The sequence below is a fragment of the Eurosta solidaginis genome, chromosome 5 (assembly GCF_040869045.1).
Source record: "Eurosta solidaginis isolate ZX-2024a chromosome 5, ASM4086904v1, whole genome shotgun sequence".
In the NCBI taxonomy this organism is placed as follows: domain Eukaryota; kingdom Metazoa; phylum Arthropoda; class Insecta; order Diptera; family Tephritidae; genus Eurosta; species Eurosta solidaginis.
The window spans coordinates 221,861,897-221,885,027 of record NC_090323.1 but is presented as its reverse complement, the minus strand read 5'-3'; the positions used below and the strand labels follow the sequence as shown (position 1 = coordinate 221,885,027).

Here is a 23,131-nt window from a genome sequence, read left to right as displayed (position 1 = left end):
CTATTTATTGTTATAATTCCACTTGGGAAATGAAATACCATTGATATAAAGCTCTTTTTTGCAAAGATATGGCTTATTTTATTCGTCCACCACCCTTTTAAAAATCTTTTATATAAAAGCGGGCGTGGTCCTTAACCGATTTCGTAAATTTTTTTCAAAGCATTCCTTATAGTAAAGGCAACCTCTCAGCCGAATTTTGTTGCGATAGGTTTAACGATATTTGATTTATGATTAATAATACTTGTAAAATTGATTTTATATCAAGTGGGCGGTGCCACGCCCATTTAAAAAAATGTTTCAAATTTTTATCAAGAGTCTCAATATCGGCCCACACGTCCAATTTCAGCATTCTAGGTGTACTATTTACTAAATTAACAGCTTTTTGTGTTTTCCAAAATTTTATATATATAAAAAGTGGGCGTGGTTATCATCCGATTTCACTCATTTTCAATACCAACCTATTCTGAGTCCAGATAAGCTCATGTACCAAATTTGGTGAAGATATCTCACTATTTACTCAAGTTATCGTGTTAACGGACAGACGGACGGATATGACTCAATCCAATTTTTTTTTTTGATACTGATGATTTAGATATATGGAAGTCTATATCTATCTCGATTCCTTTATACCTGTATAGCCAACCGTTATCCAATCAAACTTATAATACCTTGTGTGCAAGTACAGCTGGGTATAAAAACACTCGTTACGGTCTCTTAAAAGAGCTCATAATGAGTGTATATGGTCCGATGTATGCCTTTTTTATTACACTTTTTGGATTCGGAATATATGTTGGGTACCTAAATAAATATTTATAAAAAAATAAAAAAAATCTTAGTATATAAATAAAATTAATTAAATAACTATTTTTCGTCTTTCTTTTCTTTTTCACATTTCAGCGCTCATTTGCCTGCTCGCACCACACGCCTACTTAATCGTTCGCGCTTGCAACAACAACAGTATCCCTCTACGAATGTTAACGGTCCTACGTCAATCTCTAGCGCTGCAACATCAGGTGCCGCCGGTGGCGCAGATTCGGACAGTTCTCGTTCTACGCACAGTTTACGACGTAGCGCAGCCGGCTCGCGTTCATCAATTGCTTCCACATCGTCGACAAATGCATATCTGCCTCCCAACGCTAGCTACGCTCAACAAAAACCATTTCAACATCATTATTCACAGTTACATCGCGATGTACACAGTTCATCAGATGATCTAATGCTATATGATAAATCATTTCGCAATGCGATGATCCAGGATGTGCTGCAATTTAAAAAGCAGCTATTACGTTTAAGGCGTATCCTTCAGGAGGTAGGTGCATGACAGTGAGATAACCGAAAGTGTATATCTATGTATAGTAAACAATTCCTTTATGAAAAAAAATTAATTTTTTTTATGCACATTTATTTTTATTTGCATGTACTTAAACATATTTCGTTAAATCACGCTGCTGGTTCTCATTTGAAATTAAACATCACATTTCATTTTCGATATCACGCACATAATTTTTCGAACTTTGTTATTTAAAATAAAAGGACGATGATTTGATGAGGGTATGTTTTTATTAGATGATGGTTTTTCTTATGTTGCTTGTATTTTCGTTTTAACAAGATACAAAAAAAAAGAACGAATGATGATAATTAAAGGGCCGTTTAGACAAAGTGCATAGAATATTGAGTATTCCTGTAATTTTTCCTGTGATGTGATAGACGAGAACGCTTCCTCCTTAGCACGCCGGACGCATTAATGTGCCATTTAAATCAGGCTGGACATATTTCACTCAAATTACATCCAGGTTTTCAAAAAAAAGTGGGTCTGTAATGTAAAGGGTGTCTATTTCTTCAAGGCAGCGCAGTAGTTGCGATATTTCGTGTTGTTCTTAAGAGCTAGCTGGAGCAATTTATTGAGAAAAAAATTTCTCTTAGAAAAGTGAAATGAGAGCCATTAGCTGAATTTTTCAACTGCACACTCTCTTTACGGCTCCGCATGTGCCGCTTTCGCTGCAAAAATTCTTGTGCATATATCGGCTGCTTCAAGGTAATGGCCAGGCCGCTCTAGCAACTAAGCATGATTTAACTTTAATAACAGGTCAGCTCTCTTTTATCCACCTGCTTTTATTATATTGTCGAAATTTGAGCGCAGCTAAAAGATATGTTTATTGATATATATTGGAATAATTTTCCGTCATCCCACGTCATATATGATTTGGAGAAAAGCCGGTTTCAGCGTTGTACAATTTTCCGTGTTCTAAGAGAACGAGAAATGAAACTGAAATTGTACACCGCCTCAACTGGCTTACCTCCAAACCAAATTATACAAGAGATGACGGGAAATCGTTTCAAGGTACAGCAATTATCAACTCTGTTGGAAAATCAGTAAAACAGCATGAGTATGTAGAAAAACCGAGCTGTAGCAACTGCGACTATACTTCGTGGTGCCTTCTCTTTCCCATGGTAAATTTATAGCCTCTTAGTATGTGTCGCAATACTAGATAAGTTTAAAGCCTTTCTCCATTCGTAGTGTTCTTTCTATGACGGTGATGTTAGTCCATCACGATGACATCAACTGGGCTTAGCGTGCATATACTTGGACTACAAAAATACCAGAATCATAATATTCATAAAAAAGTATTATTGGATTTATGGAACTTTTCATAAAAAATGAAAGTCGAAGTAGGATCAAAAGTGAAAGTGGAGGTAGAAATGAGTAGGAGTGAAACAAAAATTTTTAATTCACTCACTTTGGTGTATACATATATTCCGTATATGAGGTTATTTAGGTGATATGGAGTAATTTAGGTGGGAGAAAAAGAGGTCGCGGAAGTGAGAGTGGAAGTGCGAGTCGAAGTGGGAGTGGAACAAAAGTGTAAATTGATTTTTTAGTAATCGGGGATTGCCCATATTGCTTTTTTTTTTTTTTTTTTTTTTTTTTTTTTAAATGTATGAAAACATTTATTTGAAGCAATTTCTTAATTTTATAATTTATTTAATAATTTGGGAAAAATTTAAACAACGTGGCATCAGGACGGACAAGGCGACAGCTGTATAATCGAAAAGTGTAAATTGTCGATACCTCCGCAATTACTTGAAGGGGCAGCCAACATTTGATATAAAGATCACATATGTGACCTAATTTAGGTGGAAGAGGTAGAGACAGTGGAACAGAGAGTGAAGCTGACGGCAGAGTGGAAGCGAGAAGCGTTGCTATAGTATATATGTAGATAGAAAGCCATGAAAATTATTTTATATTGAAAATTATAATAGATGTGAGAAACGTTTTAAGCTTGTTAAATAAAAATAGCTTCTAGCCTGGCATAGTTTATAATGAGCACACTGTCGCCAGCCTAAGAGTGGGAGTGGGAGTGTGCATAAGAGTAGGAATGGGATTGGAACGGAGATGAGAAATTATAATGAGAAGAGATTGGAGATAAATGAAATTAGAAAAGGACATAAATAAACAGGAGAAGCGAGAGAAATAATAAAATTGTAGTCTATTTGATGATATACAGATTGATAGGAGAAGTCCACTTTCCAAACAAAGGGCAGTACAACTTCTGACACGTACGCTTGTAAATAAATCAAAATAAATGAAACCGGTTAAATTAAAGATAAAGAGAAGAATTAAATTTTATTTTTTGTGTAAAAAGAAATACAAATGTTAAAATTTTTCAACAGCATCTCAAATTGTTGCCTCTAAGAAGTTTTTCTCTCCCTCTCGTAGACGGAGACTCTCAACCCATTCGATAGTGACAATGGGCAACTCTTCGCAGCCTGCGGTTTGGATAGCAAATTATTGGATAACATGGACTTGGCTAGCCTAACATCGTCAACTACTGAGGACCCCATGATGGAGTTAGCCGATTTACGAAGACAGGTTGTTTACCTTGAGGTATTTGCACGTTTTAATTATTTTTGTTGCTTTTGTTTAATTTGCGCTGTTTCCAGTTAAATTAAATTCAGTGTGCATAAATATAAACTATAAGGCAACTCACGATTAATTGCATATGAGGTGACAATATTATGCAATTGCAACGAATCGAGAACGACGTAATATATTACCATAGCAACCAACAAAAAAGAAAATCACTTTCAAGCCAAGCTTACATGCCAACCTAATAAAACCGCACTGCGTTTTTTTAGCGCACGCAAACAACCGGCGTTTTTTGCCCCAACCCAAATAAGCATGCGTTGCGACAATGTAAAGCATGTGTGCAAGCGTCAAATCTAAATGTCACGCAGAACAAAAATTGGAAATCGAGTTAGGTTTTCACGCAGCAAATTCAATTTGCGTTGTTCTCATACAAGTTGTATGTGCATGAGACATTTTTGACAGAAAATGACTTGTGTGCGTTTATATTAGGTTGGCATGTTAAAGCGATGACTACTGAAATGCTTATAAAAAACTCGTGCATTGCGAATTTACTGAAACAAATGTGCGTTCAAGGTTAGAATGGGAGAGAAGATCACACGCTTATATGCACGTATGCATATATTTACAAATTAAATTTTATTAGCACATTGTGACCACCGGTTATTTAACCAAAAGTGTTCTTTTAGGGAATGTCAGCTGTTCGAAGCTTTGCTTTGTATAATAAATTTCAAAAGCAAAGGATTTTTAGCAAAGTTAGTGACAGTTGCATCTGTGTGTAACGTATTGTTGCATTGCGAATAGTATGCAATGAAAATTTGTTATGTTACGATGTAAGACCATTTATTTGCACGTGATCGTGAACTGCCTTTATGTTTTATATTTAAGTTCTTCTTAAAGGTCTTCAAAAGTATATCTTTTGAGAGACAGCAATCTATTAACTATTTCCCTATTACATTATTCAAAAAAATGCGTATATGGTATTGCAAATGTCTCTAAATACTAAGTTATAAACCTTTAAACCTTTTAACGCAGTTTCTGAAATTGTAAATATACATATTTGTGAGCTTAAGAACTTTGCATAGCTCATATAACGATTTTCTAATAATCCTAACCACAGTAAATAATTTAAAGACTAAGGTAATAATGTGCTTTAATTTAGCATCTTGATATACATAAATGAAATTTCGTTAAATTTTCTTTAATAAAATTATTTGTTGGTAATATTTTGAAATCTATGTTTATTTTAAAACGAACATTCATACATATTTAATCAAACATTTTTTTTTTTTTTTTGTTCAAACTTCCCTGGAATATAAACAAAGCATGTAAATATATACACTTGTATATATGTGTAGATTTATACGTTCTATTCCAATAACAATGCACATAAAAATATGGTTATTTCAAATTTAATATATTAAATCACATAGTGGCAAAGATGCAAGATCCTACATTCAGAAGAAAACAGCAACCCATTTTAATAGTTGTAATTATTATTATTATTTTTTTTATTTGAGTCGAAAAAGCCCGGATCATAAAATTGTCCTAGGTAAAATTTGATGAGATTCTGAGGATCTCTATGGAATTTTCATCATGACCACGCATCGCTTTTTTCGGAATTTTTAAAGAAACATCCACACGTAAATGGAAATTTCCTACTTTTATTCTATAGGTCCGACGATAAAAGTTAAATCCGGACTTTTAATAATAAAGAATAAAAGTACAACCCCATTACTAAGGAACGTCTCATCCATATGAAATGAGTTTTTACCAAGAGATTCACCATAATATTTGGGTTTGAGACCAATAGGGACACTTCATTAATTTGGTATCTAAAGAAGGTATTAACGCGCACTTGCAGATTGGCAAGTTAACTTTTTTAGACAGAGTTAACCTGACAGGAGGGGATAAACTGATTCATTTTTGAAAAGTTTTTCAAATAAACTCAGAGCTGAATAAAGAACGTGCCGTTCTTTTCTGTGGGGGAAAGTGGACCAGGATAATGCGAATCGATTGATAAACCAGGGTGATCCCATAATGCGTTTTCACAATATGTGTATAAAATAGGATGTGTTGGTGAGAGTTTTAACAAAGGGTGGTAATTAAGAAGAAGAGCGAGAGGGAAAGGGAGAATTATACAAAAAGCCATTGGCTGAAAAAGAAAAAAATAATAATAAAAATGATAATAATAGATAATTACCACTCCTGTAATTGAAGCTGAAGACAAAAAGAAAGGTGAGAGGAAGAAATAGAAGGGTGAGGTAGAGAAATGAAAGTTGGAGCAGGAAATGGGGTTAAAAACGGGGGAGGGGTTAATAATGGAAGGAGAGGAACCAAGAGATGCGGATAAGAGGAAAAATAAATAAGGTTGAGGGAAAGGAATAAAGTGGGAGTAAGAGAGAGAATAAACCAGAGGGCGAAAGGTGGAAATACGGAGGAGAGAGAGTGATCAAACATGTAGAGGAGGGAGAGGTATAATCATTTACATTTTTTTTTCACCGAAGCTACAATATCACAATTGCTTCTGTTTACTGAAAAATTACTTACATAATAGTAGAGAATATCATTGGGAGGCAGGGGAACGTTCAAGTTATCTATCTTTATCTTATACATATATAAAAGCTGTGCTTGCGTTAGTTTCATTTAGTTTCGTAGCAGTGTATGGAAATAAAGACATTGAAATTGGGCGGTCAGGTGACGCAGGTATTCCATATTGAATGAGCGGGACTGCGAGTAAAACTGGGAGTCGGAGTGGTACTAGGAGTGTAAGTGGGACTGTTATTAAATGTAGGAGTGGATGTGGGAAAAGGAATGTGAGTGAGGGTGGGTTTGAGTGTGATAGTTGGAATGGGAGTAGAATAAAAAGAGGGAGTAAGTGTGGGAAAGCTAGCGGGAGTATGAAGGTAATGGCAGTGTAGGGTGAAAACGGAAAACGAATAAAAAGAATTGGAGGAACAAGCTGAAGTCTAAGTTCGAGGAAAGCCGAACATTATATAAACATTTAAAAACAAAAGTGGACGTGGTCTTTAACGTATTTTTCTCAGAAATAAGAACTATAATTCTGCTTAATTTCAGTGATACTAACGGCTTCTGATTTACGGCTTGCAAACCTTTTTAATTTTCCTTTTTTATAAGCTTTTATTTACTTTCACTTTGCTGTTTGCTGTAATCAAATCTGGCAAGTTAAATTTGATATACATCCCGGTGTCCGATTGAGCTGAAATTTGGCACACATGTATAACTCCGATGACAATGCAATATTACTTTGCGAGAGTTATCGGTAAAAATTTGTATTCACAAGGGAATAAAAGCCTAAGTCCTCAAGAACGCAGGTAAATTCGCTTTGTTTGTGTATGCAACAAAGGTGGAAGTTAGGCTGTTATCGCTAAATGTTGCATACTTTTTGTTGCATACTTTTCTGCGCACTTGATTTTGTTTTACAGATATTTGGCGATGGAACAGAGCAGAGATCTGCAATTAGTAGTTGTAAACTGAACGCGACATAGGCAAAGTCACAATAAAATATGATTTTAAGTTAGTTAACACTCTAATTTTAAGATTTAAAATTTTCTCCCTCTGAGTGTGCCCCATTTCCAGTATTTTACCAACTTTGCATTTTCCGAGTCAAAGCCAACCCACTTCCAAGTTCCACCAATTTATGGGTCTCTGGCTAAGGAATTATAAATTACCACTTAAAAAAGAAATGGTTTGTTAACACGTGTATGCAACCCAATAAACGACTTCAGATGCATTCTTTAACTTTTGACCGGCTAGGTGCACGATAAAATATGCATATTTGCCATGGGAAATCTACTTATAGGTTACATTTTCTGAAGTGTATCAGAATTTTTCGATGTTGAAATTTTTTTTTCAGCTTAATTTTTTTTTTTTTTGTTGACATAAATAAATAAATAATACAGTGTTGAGTGTCTTGTTAGTTCTGCTTACTCCAAGCTGGAAAAAGAAGCGGTAAAGATGGGTTTGATGGTGAATGAGGACAAAACGAAGTACCTGCTGTCATCGAGCAAAGAGCCAGCGCATATGCGCCTCGGCAACCACGCTACTGTTGGCAGCCATAATTTCGAAATAGTAAAAGACTTCGTTTATTTGGGGACCAGCATCAACACTAGCAACAACATCAGCACTGAAATCCAGCGAAGAATCAATCTTGCCAATAAATGCTACTTTGGACTAGGTAGGCAATTGAAAAGTAAAGTCCTCTCTCGGCGAACGAAAATCGTACTCTACAAGTTACTTATCGTACCCGTCCTGCTATAAGGGGCAGAAGCATGGACCATGACAACAGCAGATGAAGCGGCTTTCGGAGTGTTCGAGAGAAAAGTTCTTCGAAAGATTTATGGAACTCTACGCGTTGGCGATGGCGAGTACCGAAGAAGATTTAATGATGAGCTGTACGAGCTATACGCAGACATCAACATAGTCCAGCGAATTAAAGCGCAGCGGCTGCGCTGGCTAGGCCATGTTATGCGAATGAAAGATGATGCTCCGGCCAAGAAAGTGTTTCTATCGGAACCCGCCTATGGAAGCAGAGGTAGAGGGCGGTCCCCACTCCGTTGGAAGGACCAGGTGAAAAACGATTTAAACTCCCTTGGTGAGACCAATTGGCGCCGGTTGGCGGAGCGAAGGAGCGACTGGCGCGCCTTGTTGGACGGCCATAACCGTTTAGACGGTTAAGCGCCAATTAAGTAAGTAAGCAAGTTGATGTCTTATGTAAACTAGAGTTCGACGAATGGTTGAAATTCAGTCACTACAAACAGCACTATAACATTGTTTCTTTCACCTCCTTTCCCATCCTTTTCTTTACTATCTTTTTCTTTCCTCCGTTTCTCCTCTTTGCTTTTCCTTCCAGTTTTTATTTTTTTTTATTTTCTTTTTTTCCATCCCTTTCTTTCCTTTCCTTTTCTTTCCTTACGCTTCCTTTATTTTTCTTTCTTTCCTTTCCTTTCCTTTCCTTTCCTTTCCTTTCCTTACCTCTCCTTTTCTTTTATTTTCTTTTCGTTTCTTTTCTTTTCTTTTCTTTTGTTTTCTTTTCTTTTCTTTCCTTTTCTTTTCTTTCCTTTTCTTTTGTTTTCTTTTGTTTTCTTTTGTTTTCTTTTCTTTTCTTTTCTTTTCTTTTCTTTTCTTTTCTTTTCTTTTCTTTTCTTTTCTTTTCTTTTCTTTTCTTTTCTTTTCTTTTCTTTTCTTTTCTTTTCTTTTCTTTTCTATTCTTTTCTTTTCTTTCCTTTCCTTTCCTATCCTTTCTTTTGCTTGCCATTCTTTTCCTTTCTTCTCCTTTCCTTTCATTTCCTTTCATTTGTTTTCCTTTCCTTTTCGTTTCCTTTCTTTCTTTTCCTCTTTTCTTTACTTTATTCTATTGTCTTTAGTTTTATTACATTTTTTATTATTATACTTTGTTTTGTTTGATTTTTTTTCTTTTTTTTTTATTTGATTAAATAAAATTTTTTTTAATTTTATTTAATTTTGTTTAAATTTTTTTTATTTTTTTATTTAATTTTATTTTTATTTTATTTTATGTTGCAACCAACAAAACGGATGAATACTCTAACTCGAACTTTTTTTAAGCACTTTGAATAGCAGCAAATAAAATTACACATTTACTCCTATTTGCTGGCTCTACCGCTATACCTCCAACAAAGCAACTATGTATGTTGTACACACGCTTCGTTCTTTTGCAAGTGAACACCAACGCTATTACGATTTATGAAAAAAAGTTTAACTGGGCGGATAAAAATCAAATTTCGAAAAAACATCAATACAGTTTTTTTATACATATATCAATAAAGAAATGTAAAAAAAAAAAATAATTCCTTCCTGAAAACATTCTAACAAACTTCATAAAATGTAACGCCTATCAAAATAGTTATTGAATTAAGAAATCAAAATTTAAAAAAAATCCATTGCAACTCATACCCAAACCCAAACACTCTCTCATTTAGATCCATAGCTAGACGCAATATAACCTCATTAATTTGCTTATTTTATACATTTATGTACCTTCCAATTTTGATATAATTGTTTTTGACTGTATATTAGATAATTTAATATAAAAATATAGACATGCTTTAAATATTTTAACAAATTTGCTAATTATTTAATTTTTTATGCCAATCAATGGAATGTAAAAACAAAAGGGTGAAGTCGAAGATCGTGAACGCACTATACGTTTGCAGAAAAATCAAATTGAAAATCTTGAATCAAAAAAACCTTCCATTAATACAAACACCACAAAAGAATGCATAAATTCGGCAACGCAAACGGAAAGGGTAAGTAGAATGAAATTGAATATTATAATTAAATCTATGACCAATAAAAAAAAAATTTTTAAAAAATTAATATTCAGGGACGTATCTAATGGTTATAAGTTTTATCCCATAAACGTTGGTTTATCTTAATTTTTGAATTGAAAAAATTGTATTCACAATAACACTGTGTGAGAAGAGAATAGCTTAAGCTGCAACCGTGTTAACTTTTATATTGACAGTCAAGCAGCAATTAAGGCAATAATCTCGCATAGCACAGCATCTAAATGGTGTTAGAGTGTAATAAGTCTCTGGAGAGAATCGGGACAGGGAGAAGCATACACCTATATTGGGTCCCAGGGCATATGGGAATAGATGGGAATGAAAAAGCGGACGAACTAGCTAAAAAGGGCTCATCCCTTGAAGATTGCTCCGCAGACGTCCCAATTAGACTGGGCGAGATTAAGCGAAGGTGAGGGGTGCACATGATCGAACAAGCGGGAAAGGCGTGGGTTCAAGCGCGGCGCTGTAAAGTGTCGAAGATTATGTGTAGGTCTTACAACCTTAAACTAAAAAAGTTGCCTTCTGGCTCATGCCTTTAAATTAGGCTTGGTGCGTGATAGCAGATTTAGGAAGTGCGGGCTGGAAGAGGAAACGATCGAGCACGTTCTGTGCTCGTGCCCTGCACTTGCCTGGCTAAGACTCCAGGTATTAGTAGTCATACAGCTGTCAGATCTAGAAGCAGCAATTGGCTTAAGTCCTAGGAAGCTTCTGGTATTTGCCAAGAGGACGGAGTTATTTTATAACATAGGTCCTGGTTTTTGATAGGGGTTTTCAGTTTGGTCGTTAAAACAAACTTCTGGTAACACTACGGACTCAATCAGTCTATGTGAGGTCCTCATGGACCGGCCAGTTCAACCTAACCTAACACTGTGTGACACCAAAAAAATACTGTAGAAGTGATATCATTTTCTAGTAGATCTTGAAGATCTAAAAATGACTGCATAAAAGATTTTGTGCGTACACCGCCAAAAACGTGAGTTACGATTAAAAAACCGGTGTTTCGAATTTGGACCCTTACGAGCCAAGAACGTTGTTGGTTATAAATTGATTCGCAGTTTTTTTCTGGATCTTAGAAGAAAAGATTTAGACCTTATCAACGATATATACATATAATAACCAGAAAAACTAAGAAACATTTTTCAATGAACTATTTTTTACACGTCTATTCGGGTTTCGCCAACTTTGGTGTTATCTGTATACACGAACCCTGACCGGAATCAGAACTGGAAATTCATTATGAGTTCAATATGTGTTAATTTTTGTAGATATTTTGAAAACTGTATGAGCTATTCAAATTTTGATGAAAACAAAATTTAAAAAAAATTGTATCAAAATGTCTCAGAAATGTTTACTTGACAATTGTTAACTAATATGTAAATTTCAACCGATTTGACTTTTACGGATTTTGAATAGGCAAAACATCATTTTTTAAAAAGACATACCAGCCCTAAGCAGAGTTTTAAACGGTATTTCGGGGGAATTGATAAGAACGAATTGGGGAGCAACAAAAGGGTTTTTAGCCGCGATCGCTCTCAGGTGGGCAAGCTATTTTGTACTAGAGCCAGGCAACCCAGTCTCCACGACTAAATAACTCCATTATTAAGCTGATCAATAGCCTTGTTTACGCCTCATTTTATGTCAATACAATCAGGTACCAAAAAAAACAAAAAAAATGCACCAAGCTAGTTGGCTGCCTTCCGATCAAAAATCCCGAACCGAGATCCATGACTCAGGGATCAATCAATGACAATCGAGATTGATATCAGCCATAGATCCAGAGACCGCATTTTGCGTACCATACGAGAACCAGTATCGACTGGGACAATCACTTGGGAATCAAAAGAAAAATTTCCGCATGACAAAGTTAGGCGAACAATAGAAGGTCTCAAAACCGATGTGCAAAGTGTACTTAGCCCTCCGATAAATTGTGGCGTCTGGCCAGACGAGAAGGCTTTATTTTCTTGAATAACTTTACTGCTACCCACACGATCATGAAAGGCTTTAGTGACTTTTTAAGTTTAGAGGCGGTATTTATAAGAATTCCGAAATCAATATTTTTTTCTTTTTATTTTATCTTGTTTTTTTTTTTTTGTACCAAATTTGATTATGCCACTTTTTAGCGTTGTCGTGTGACTAGAAAAATATACTCTTAAGCCTATAAAACCTTATAGATCGAATTGATTTCAAAATTTGTTAATAAAAATTCGAACTTATCACAGTGTGCGACGAGTGTTCTTCAAAATTTAAATAAAAATTCAAATATTTGTGGATAAAGTTCAAAGTGTAAAATTTCGTCTGGCCAGACAACAACGCTAAGATGTGTTGAATTTATTCACCGCTAATCGGAGGATTAAGCTATGGAGGTAACACTTTTTCTCTTTGCTAACTTGACGTTAAGTTGCCGTTCTGCAAGTTGACCGAAGCAACGTAAAAATTAACCTTTGATGTGTTATTATTATTCATACTGCAATTTCAGGCTGGGTTCATGTGCAAACATAAGAGTGCTGATGTATTGTTGTGTTTTAGTTTTCTTTTCGATAAGAGAATTCACCTCAATTTTTAGTTTTCTTGCCTTGTCGCAATCATACTACTATAATCATAAAAGTTTTGAAGACTCTCTTTTTTCTGAACAGTTTCTGAATAGGTGTTTCAGAAAATTTCAAAAATATATAAATTTCTGAAGTCAATCCTTTAACAAAGAGAAAAACGAATACGAACTAAGTGCTACTTAAAATTGTCTGTACATTTGGAGAATAGTCCCAAGACAGACAAAATTTTTTGTGCGATTATGGACGACGAAACGTATTTGAAAATTGCCCTTAAAACATGGTCAGGTAGCCTGTTTTTCTGTTTGCAGTTTGAAGAGTTCATTCCATTATAGAAAAAGTTTTGCAGAAAGATTCTAGTTTGGCAGGCTATTTGTGCATGTGGGCAAAAATCCATGCCGCTCTTTACAATGGGTACCTTAAACGCAGAGATTTACGAGAATACACTCATTCTCTTACTCTTACTCAAAAACATCTTCTGCTCTTAACACGTCATCAGTTCCAAATATATTTTGCCCGGACTTGGCTCCAGAAGATTGCGCTCGTGTCACCCAAAAGTGGCTTGAAGGTAATAACGTACAATATTGTAACGAATCTAGGGAAATCCTGGTTATTATGCACGTTCTGCTAACGTTCGAATCGCTAAACTGTCGAATAAATAACTCCACTATTCAGTATTGCAACTGGTCTTTATTTAGATTACTTTGGGCGTACTTCACAATTATACTTCACTTCACAACTAATAGCATGTTTAAACCAAATTGATTACTAATTCCTCAACTTGCGCTGCTTTTTTTACTCTCAGTTTTCTCATTCACCCATATCTCCTTAGGTCTAGTCATTTCGCGAAAATGTGTTCGAGAACAATTGTATCGCATGCTTGGTTACCTATGCTATACCTAGCTATGTACATGTATATTTGTAGTTTCTGCTTTTCTACTAGCCATATGCGTGTGTATATGTGAGTATCAACTCCCGCTCCTAGCTGATGACTAGATATGTGTGGGAGATATTTTTTGTCGCTTTCTATGTGTACATGCACATAAGTGTATCTTGCTGTGTTGTTGTGATTATTTAATAACAGCATAGTGATGCTAATATTCGCCACAATATGCTAGGAAGAGTTTGATAAATTTTCTTTAGCTGTCATTAGTGTAAATTTGTATTCCCATTCCAAAAACGCCTAAGGTCAAACAAAGTAGCTGTTAGCACTTAATGAGAATTTTTTAATTTGCAGAAATTTTGGTACCAATACTTAATAGCAATATATGAGTATTACAAGCATATTTGCCTCAACCCAAGGAAAATTTTTTTTGGCTCTTTCTCAAGATTTTGGGGTGTTTTCGAAATTCTAAACACACAGTTCTTGTACACTTGACCAAGCCTACAATTTTAGTTATGTCTCACAAAATAAATAATATGTTTTCGATCTCACACAGGGTTATTAGCGTTGCCACGAACACCCATATAAAACATAATAGGAATAAAGTTAAATATATGTTTGTATTTTTTGTAATTTTATTTGAATAAAAACAAATTTTTCATCTTTTTCATGTCACTAACAGACACGACCCTTTTCATATGGTGCAGAGGGATTGTCAAGGTAAGATACAGAGAACACAAATTCAAACAGTTACATACATAGTTGTATATATCAATTGGTTTGGTAGCTTAACCTTTGTTTCCTGGTGGGAAATTTCATTTGTAGTTAATTTAATTTTGTTTTTTTTTTTAATTTTGTTTTTTTGAATACGAAAATTATACACACTATTTGTAATTTATTTTCTCTTTCACAAACACGCTTATTTTTATTTACCTATCAATTTTATTTATTTTTAAAAATTTTCTCTTAACAGCACTTCTCGGCACCAAATCAACCTATTGCACCTCGCTTGCATGTGCAAGCAAAAAACTAAACAAATCTTTAACTATCTAATAACGAAAATACACACAAAACATTTTGCCTCAAGTCAGATACTAATCGCATCCTTTTCTGCTGCTGCAAAGCGCTTCTTCATTATAATTCACCGCAAGTTGCAACATTTCAAAGACAACTTCGGTGGCATTGTAATCGGTTGCCTAAATGGCTTTACAGCACCAAATATTATTCATGATGGTAGCTATGGTGGTACTGTCGATGAAGGGGGTGGCAATTGTGGTATACACAGTGTTGAGATCTTTGATGACGATCGCAACAGACAATCGTGCCTTAGTCGCATCGATAGCACCTTGCAACGTCTTGTTGCATTTGCATGTGGTACGTTGTTGCGCTTCACGCGCTGTTGCGCCAATTTGCATAGTTGGCGTTGTTTAGTTGCAAATTGCAGACAACTTTCGTGCAATATTTTGACATGCTACAACATCAACTATACTAACTGCAACAACTACATGCATCATTATTACAGCGACCTAGTTGCACATAGCCACAGATTGACCAATTGTTTAAATGTACGTGCTCGCTATGTAAGCGTTTTGCTTACAACGAACATCTTTTGTTTCTTTCGTTATTTACAACGAATTTTCCCATAGGCAAAAATGTTTTGCTAAATATGCGTTAAATTGGAATAACAAATACATAATATAGTGGGAACAGTAGAAAGTGGGACGGGAAGTTGCTGGTAATGAAAGTATTTTCTTTGGTATTTTTTTTAAGTAAACACATACCTTTACACAGAAGTCCGAATTTAGAGTTTAACTACACTAGGGCAATAGTTGGGGGCTCCTTTTAAATATATATAAATTTTCAAAACCTTGTAAGACAAGCTTCATTAATTTTTAGAAGTATATACATACATATATGTATATTCGAGTTGGTCAATGGAACTTTTGAGATAAAGTTTTGTACTAAAAAATTTAAAAAAAAGCAGCAGCTGCTCCTACCAGAAAGTGTAGTCTATGTGACCTTGTAAATTGAATAAATGATTTCTGAAAACAGCTCATATAAATTATAATTGTTATTGTTGTATCAAAGATGAAGACACTGCCTGAAGGTTTTGGGGAGTGTCATCAATGTTGATAGTCCATTGCCTGATATAAAGCCGTCACATTGCGGTAACAAGCACCATTAAGGTACCAGGCCGATCATCTCGGGAATGGGGGGGATTAATACAACCACACAAAACTTTCTAGGCCATCCCGCCACCTACCCCATAGTACTATTAGAACCTAGAGGTTTCCAGAGCCTCGCTTGTTAAATATGTGTATGATACATTCATACTTGAAACGGGATTCCCCTCGCATCGGTGAGTTTGACAATTAGATTGCGGAAGCTCTGGAGCTATAAACCTTTATATTGCGCTTATCAACCCCTTGAATCACTAAATTTTGGCCCAGGTTGAGAGCAGTGTTGCATAGCGGTCTAATTAAAGATGCAACGCTATTTCCCATCGGGAGAGGATGCAGAAAAACCAGCAGACAGCACTTACACTTCGACCACGGAGCGGGTAGTGCCACTGCTTGTGTTGTTTTCTTACTAAAGGCATGTAAAGTCCAACAGGAATGAAAAACTGTTATCCAAAACCAAACTGTCGTACACCAAAGGCAAAAGGGTAGACACGGCACTGCATAACATGGTTATAAACACATTCCTCCTAAGGCGTCTTTAAAGACGTTGACGGAGATTTCGACAATTTCTCTAAACAGGTGATCATTAAGGGTCTTATGTACATTGAAGTACATCAATCCCTAATCATATTGATGGGCTTAATGCTTATTTGCAGGAAAATAACTTCGCTTGGAGGCTATAAGGGGCCACGAAATCGGTGGACGGGTGTACGCCAAAGGGCGGGGTATTGGTGCCTCTGCTGTTGACGGTGGTCATCAACCAACTACTCAGGTGGTTCGATGTGGGACCCTCAAACTAATGGCGCTTTGGGATATACATACGGATATTATCTTGTTTGGTAGGAGGTATAAGGTCCCAAATCGGTCTAGACCTAAACCTGGAGATGTGGCGCTGCAGGAAAAACTTTATACAAAAGTTTTAGGAATAATTATAAACAGTAAGTTGTTGTAGAAACTCAACGTGGAGAAGAAAGTAAAGAAGGCCCTGCCGGCATTTTTTGCATATTAAAGAATGCTTGCTTTCTATCTCATTGGTTATTTACAGGGAGCCCTGAAAACAATCCCGACATCTGAACTATTTGTGCCGAAGAACACAGCGTTAATAATTGCAATGGTACTCAATGCTTCTGGGAAGCTTGAACGCAGATCTTACGGCCATAGTAGTATAGTTTTATCGCCTTTTTCCCAACCTGCACTCCGGAGGGTCTCTTTGAGCTACAACAGAGGTTGAAGGTTGGTAGTCAAGGCAATACACATGTACACCAATGGTTCCAAAGCAATTGAAGGAATTGTGTCTGCGGTGTAATGCGCAGATCTGAGAATAAACATATCTTACAATCTACCAGATTCCTTTTCTGTTTTTTGGACGGAAGAAGTAGCCGTGACTGAAGCGGTGGGAACACTGCAAGAAAATAGTTAAAACTGCAACCACATACATTTTTACAGTAACAGCAAAGCCTACTAGACCTATAATTTCTCATAACACAATATCGTAAGCGTGTCAGTAAGCAATCCCTCATGGAATCGGGATAGGGAGAAATATGCATCTATATTGGGTCCCTGGGCATATAGGCTTGAATGTAAATAAAAAACGCAAATGCGCTAGCTACAAAAATTGCATTCCACGAAGCTTGCTTTGTAGACGTCCCAACTAGAGCTTGTGAGATCTAAATAAGGCGAGAGTTGCACATTATCGACCCAGCGGAACTCAAACAGGACGCCGTAAAAGATCAAATGTAGGCCTTACAACCTAAAACTTACAAGTAACCCTTATCATCGAATAGAGGAGACTGCAGGCTCAAGATGGGTTTTGGGTGGGTGAAATGCTTTAAAATTAGGTCTTGTCAGTGAAAGCTGATGTAGGAAGTGCGGGCAGCAGAAGGAAACAATTGAGCACGTTTTGTGCTTATACCCTGAACTCACAAGGCTAAGACTCTAGCTATAAGGAGTGGCAAAGCTATCAGATCTAGAAGCAGCAAGAAGCATAGGTCCTAGAAAGTGTTTATAGTATTTGCAAAGGGGACGGAGTTATTTTATAACATAGGTCCTGGTTTCTGTTAAGGTTTTTCAGTTTAGTCGTCTAGCAAACTTCTGGTAACATTATGGCGTTCTCACTGACCAGCCAGTTCAAACTAAGCTACCATGTTATTAGGCCTAAAGATTTTTTCATAAAAGCTTCGAACTTTTAAAAAAGAATGCATTCGACGTCATCAAGGCATTTTTTTTATCATAAACAGCATCTGTTAAAGCAAAAATAAATCTATCGTAAATTAAGCGCCTTGTTTGCCAAGCAAAAAAAAAAGGCGGTAAATATATAAAAATATTATCCCTCGTGTGAAGCTTCGAAAAATTGATTTTTGAGGTGAAGATCGACCTAACATGTAGGGCCCCCACACATCAACGGCCCATAAAACTGACCCATTAGTTAATTTGTCCCTACCAACATACTAATGAACATTCATATTAACATACCTGTAATTTGAATTTTACACGCATGACGCATTCTAGAAAGTAAAATTTATATACATAACTAATCTATTTAATTTCTCTTTCATGCTGCCTTTTTTGACCGAAACAATTATCTAAATAATTTAAAAAAAAATTTTAACTAATATTTTAAAATATAAAACTCCAATGTATTGTTATGTAATCACAACTGCAACACATACACATATCTCACATTTTCAATTACACATTATGGCACCATTACATATTACACAAAACAACTGTTGAATGGTGTCGATTCGCAAACAAATATGTAGACTACGCTATGGTGAAGAGCAGGTACTGTTTTGTGATATTATCATGGCTGTTATAGTTTTATGTGCAATTAACATTATCTGTATACTACATATAACCTATTCATTTATTGACAATTGTTCATCATGTTCTGGAAATTTGGTATTCGATAATTAAGCAACAAATAGTCGATATTTCGAAGAATGTACGCAGCTGATAAGCTTTAATGATTATAGCTTTGATTGAATTGTAAATTCAGTTTATTTTAGTTAAATTTTAGAACTAACATTATATAAAGTGTTATAAATTTGATTACTCGATCTGCACACATATGATCTGCGGTGGGCACCACTACATATACACGGTTACCAAATAGGTAGTGTGTTCGTATACACGAACGCGTAGTGAGCACGAAAGCAAAATCAATTATATATTTAGTTCAGTGGTTGGCAAAAATTTACATGTAAGTGTATTAGTGAGAGCGAGAGCATGAGCATCCCAATAGGAAATTAAGGTTAAAATTACAACATGCAGAGGATGCATTTATGGCAAAAATTTGAAAACATTTTTTTTTTTTGATTCTGAAATATCGCAAAAATAGAGACGATCACTCGCTTGAAAAATCATATTTCCGAAACTAGTACATTTCCCGCAACCGGGGAAATACAAAATGTTTAAAATATATGGAGCTGACTTAGAAAACTGAAAACATAAAGACACATTCAAGGAAATTTTTTTACTATTTCGATACATTTTTTTTTTAATATCTATACTAGTTTTTTGTAGTGCTGAACTAAATTCTTTTTTTTTTGCTAAAAAAAAGGGAGTCTAGAATGAAATTGTTACAACTTTTGTTGAAACAATTTAAAAAACTCATTTTGTAGTGAAAAGTTATTAATATAACTATATAATATAACTATATAATAATAAAATCTAAAAACCCAACCCTAAGCATGTTAGGAAGATGAACTACATATGAAATGGCCGTCATACCAGTTGCGTTTCCTAATCGTAATATATCTCACAGGGAACCTTAACATTTTTGCGACAACCGTTCGCAGTGTTTATTCGTTGCTGTCTTACTAACGTCTGATAATGGAGAGTTAAGCTGCAGATATTGGTGCTTTATCGGTAACCATATCGGTAACCGTATCGTAGCCAATCAATTGGTTTTTGGTTACCGTCGTAACGATAAACAGCTGATTACGTTAGGGATACAACTGCAGCGATACGACATACGGCACCAATGACTCCCGCTTAAGAATATCTGTGAGGCAAGTCTAGCTCAATTGAGCTAGGGCGCGCTGACCACTGATTAAGTTTCATTTCAGCGCTTGTACAGTGGGCACTTGTCACGCATTCTTTTGTACTCTGTTTTAAGCGCACGTGCGACACATCCTTAATGTGCGAGCATCAAAGTCAAACTAAATGAGCTGTCGTTAATTTTGACGAAGTAATCGTTATGCTCCCGCTCATCGTATACGTATATGGTCGCTTAGCATGTGCTAAACTTCCCATCCCTGCTTATGATACACTGGCATTTGGAGAGTGATTCTCCTGTGATCATCAGTGATATGCTGATCTGATATCCATCATTTTGAATCCTGAATAACTATTCACATACAGAGCATTAAGCGTTAAGCGTTCTCAGTACTGAATGTGTGTAGCCTATACTTATCAAAGACTTGTTGGGGACTATAACTTCCATTCATTATCATGCAAAATGGTACACGAAGATCCCGAAGGCAGAAAAAATGCCATGAAAATTATTAGAATAAGATTCAAAATCTGCAAAAAATCGAAACCCTACCTTTCACGTTTTATCAACATTTTGGTGACTACACGTAATATATTTCCAAATAAGTAAAAGTTTTCTCCAAATTTGGTGTATAACAAAACACCGAAATCAAAATCCCGAATAACATAGTCCCGACACCACCAAGTTCCGACAGTTCATAATCACAAGATGACCAGATCTCGACAATTCATAATCCCGACACGACCAAGTCCCGACTTTAAACCCCGAAAACATTTAAATTGGGAAATCACACAGGTTTTCAAAATAAATACACATCTTCAGTACTGTTCTACTACTTCAGACACCTCGGCATAGCAACACTTAACTGATCCAATACCATCTACACATGCAGTCTTCGGCCGCGTCCGAAAAAAGTGATTCTTAGCCTATCCAACACTGGACCGTGTGCCACAATATTTCTGCGCAGAGCATCTTTCTGCATAAGTATAATAACGAAATTGTGGTAAATTTTTCTGGATGGTGTGTTGTTGCGTTTGGAGTTGTCGGGGTTTTTCCTAGTCGGGATATTATCTGGTCCGAATTTCGTTATATGGGGTTAATTTTATATCTGGATTGTGCTTAATGGATTTCTGAATATTGTCGGTATTTTGATTAAGGATTTAGGTGTTTGCTGACTTTCAATCTATTTTTGATATTAAGGGAACCTAGGTAAATGGTTTTTCTACTCATTTTCGAAACATTTGCTTCCCCTTCAGGATCATCTTGCCTAGGCAAAATTCTAAAAAGTTATTTTTTTTATTGTCGCATTAAGAAAATTTGTCAGCACCATTTTTTAACAATATGCTTATAATGTTTTTACCAAATTTGAAGTTTTGCTTTAGTTGCTTATATGCATCTATGAAATATGAAAATTTTCGGCCCGACTAGTGTTGTTGCCATACGAGTAGCTACAGTTACATACTCGAGTATTTTGCTCAAATATCGAGTATTTTTCATATTCGATTACCTCTTACAAGTACCTTCTTAGGTAGAGAGTATAGGCACCGTGTCGAAGTATCGATAACTTATGTCGAACAACGTCTCCGATATTTTTGCTATGATAATTCCTGCCAAACTTTATTTTAAGATTTTCTACATTTGGAAATTTTGCACTCCCATATAAAAAAGGCGGCAAAAAGAATATAGCATTCCGCTCATAAAATGGCTTTCAGGAAAATTACAGCTTTTGGGAATTTTTAATTCACGTAAAGAAATTATCATCATTAAATGCCGCTTACTAATCTAAGTGATTTTGGCCGTTGTGAAAAAAGTCAATCTAAAAGTCATCTGCTTCCAAATATGGGTACCAATTGCAATGCTTTTTGAGCCATAGTGTTGCATACATCTCATCATTAAACTTCTTCCAGTTACTCGCCGTCTACGTCTCCGACAGGACCTAAATATTCCTGAGAACTTTTTTCTCGAACACTCCAGAAACACCTACCATCACTCGACATCATCTCTGATTAAATCCATCAGGGTAGTTACAATAATGAGAAACGCATAGAGAGTGATTGTTTGCCGTCAAGAAAGGACTTTATTTTTAGCCCCCTACTCAGTTCGAAATAGTACATATTGGCAGTAGTTGTTCTGCAATTAATTTCTATACGCGTCGTAGCTCTTAAGGTGCCGATTTCTTCGTATTTTCCTCATTCACCGAAATATCCACTCTTTTGCCTCTAAATCCAATCCAGAGAAGGCAGAACTAACGACGAAAGAAATTGTAGGCAAGGGAGTCACTTTGTCTAAAGCCTAATTTGGATTCGAACAGGTGCAGCGATGTGGCTCAAAGCCTTTGATAAAGTCTCATAAGCTTTGGAGGGCGCCTAAATGCAAACAAAGCATCATACAAGCAACTCCTCATCTCTCTTTCTAGAGCTACTATAAATTCGACAAAAAAATGGTACGTGTTGATTCTCTAATCGTAAATCATCTATGGTGTCCGGCGTATAGATTAACTATTGCGCGAATGGATTAACTACGTCTCAAGGACTTATTCGTTCCGGTCAGTTTGTTGATTTTGAGCTTCGGTATTTCACGTGAAAAAACGATATTTAAAAATCGGTAGATTTTTGGAATTTTGAGTTCCGCTCATAAGTTTGTGGCGTTCTGAAAAATGGATCAGTTTGTTTTTTTTTTGTTTTTTTGGTGTGGTATCTAAAGAAGCGTATTCAAGACTAAGACCGCCCTAAAGTTATAAGTAAATGAACCAATGGACATAAATTTTCAATAGACTTTACCTAACTTTTTTTTACAATAACACAATGTTGTTATTATACCGCCATTCCTGAAAGCTCACAAAAAATCGTCTCATTAGGGAGGTTTCCATGTTTACGAGACAACTGTTAGTTTGAGTGAGTTGCTTTAACATAGAAAACGACCACGTATCGAGTACTTCGCGATACATTTCGCATCGATTACTTTCCGCCATCCTTTTAAATGAGTACAGGTATCGAGAAGAAAGTTATATCGGAGCAACATTACTGGCATTGTTTTGTTGTGAAAATAGTCTCGCCCTCTTGGTTTGTCTTAGCTCTCCCGTGAGTTTGTGTATTCCTTACACAAAGTTGGTATTTTTCACTGAGTACCAAAATAGGTCTCATTACCTGCAAAAAGAGCCGTTTTGTATAGCGGCAGGTGAGATAGTTTAAAGGTAAGAATTTAGGAGTGGAATATTTTTCCAGAAAAGAAACCGCCATAAGTTTGACACAATACACTAAGTTTGGTTTATTTTTTTAACCATATAAACACAATCTGTAGCATAAATAGGATTGCTGATAATAAATTAATAGAT

At 35.8% G+C, this 23,131-nt stretch overlaps 1 protein-coding gene across 10 annotated transcripts in view; it reads left to right on the top strand.

Moving 5' to 3' along the window:
* The window catches only part of LOC137252567 (serine-rich adhesin for platelets), a 370,986-nt gene that overhangs the window by 337,316 nt on the left and 10,539 nt on the right, over nt 1–23,131 (top strand). For 3 of the 10 annotated variants that reach the window (XM_067788483.1, XM_067788488.1, XM_067788484.1), the window contains 4 exons: nt 898–1,309; nt 3,719–3,886; nt 10,021–10,152; nt 14,303–14,340. In XM_067788483.1, the coding sequence (XP_067644584.1) occupies nt 898–1,309; nt 3,719–3,886; nt 10,021–10,152; nt 14,303–14,340 (750 nt within the window). Of the gene's footprint in view, nt 1–897; nt 1,310–3,718; nt 3,887–3,942; nt 4,910–10,020; nt 10,153–14,302; nt 14,341–14,593; nt 18,585–23,131 lie in introns of those variants that run through there. The other 7 variants (XM_067788491.1, XM_067788490.1, XM_067788492.1 and 4 more) reach the window with 6 other exon arrangements.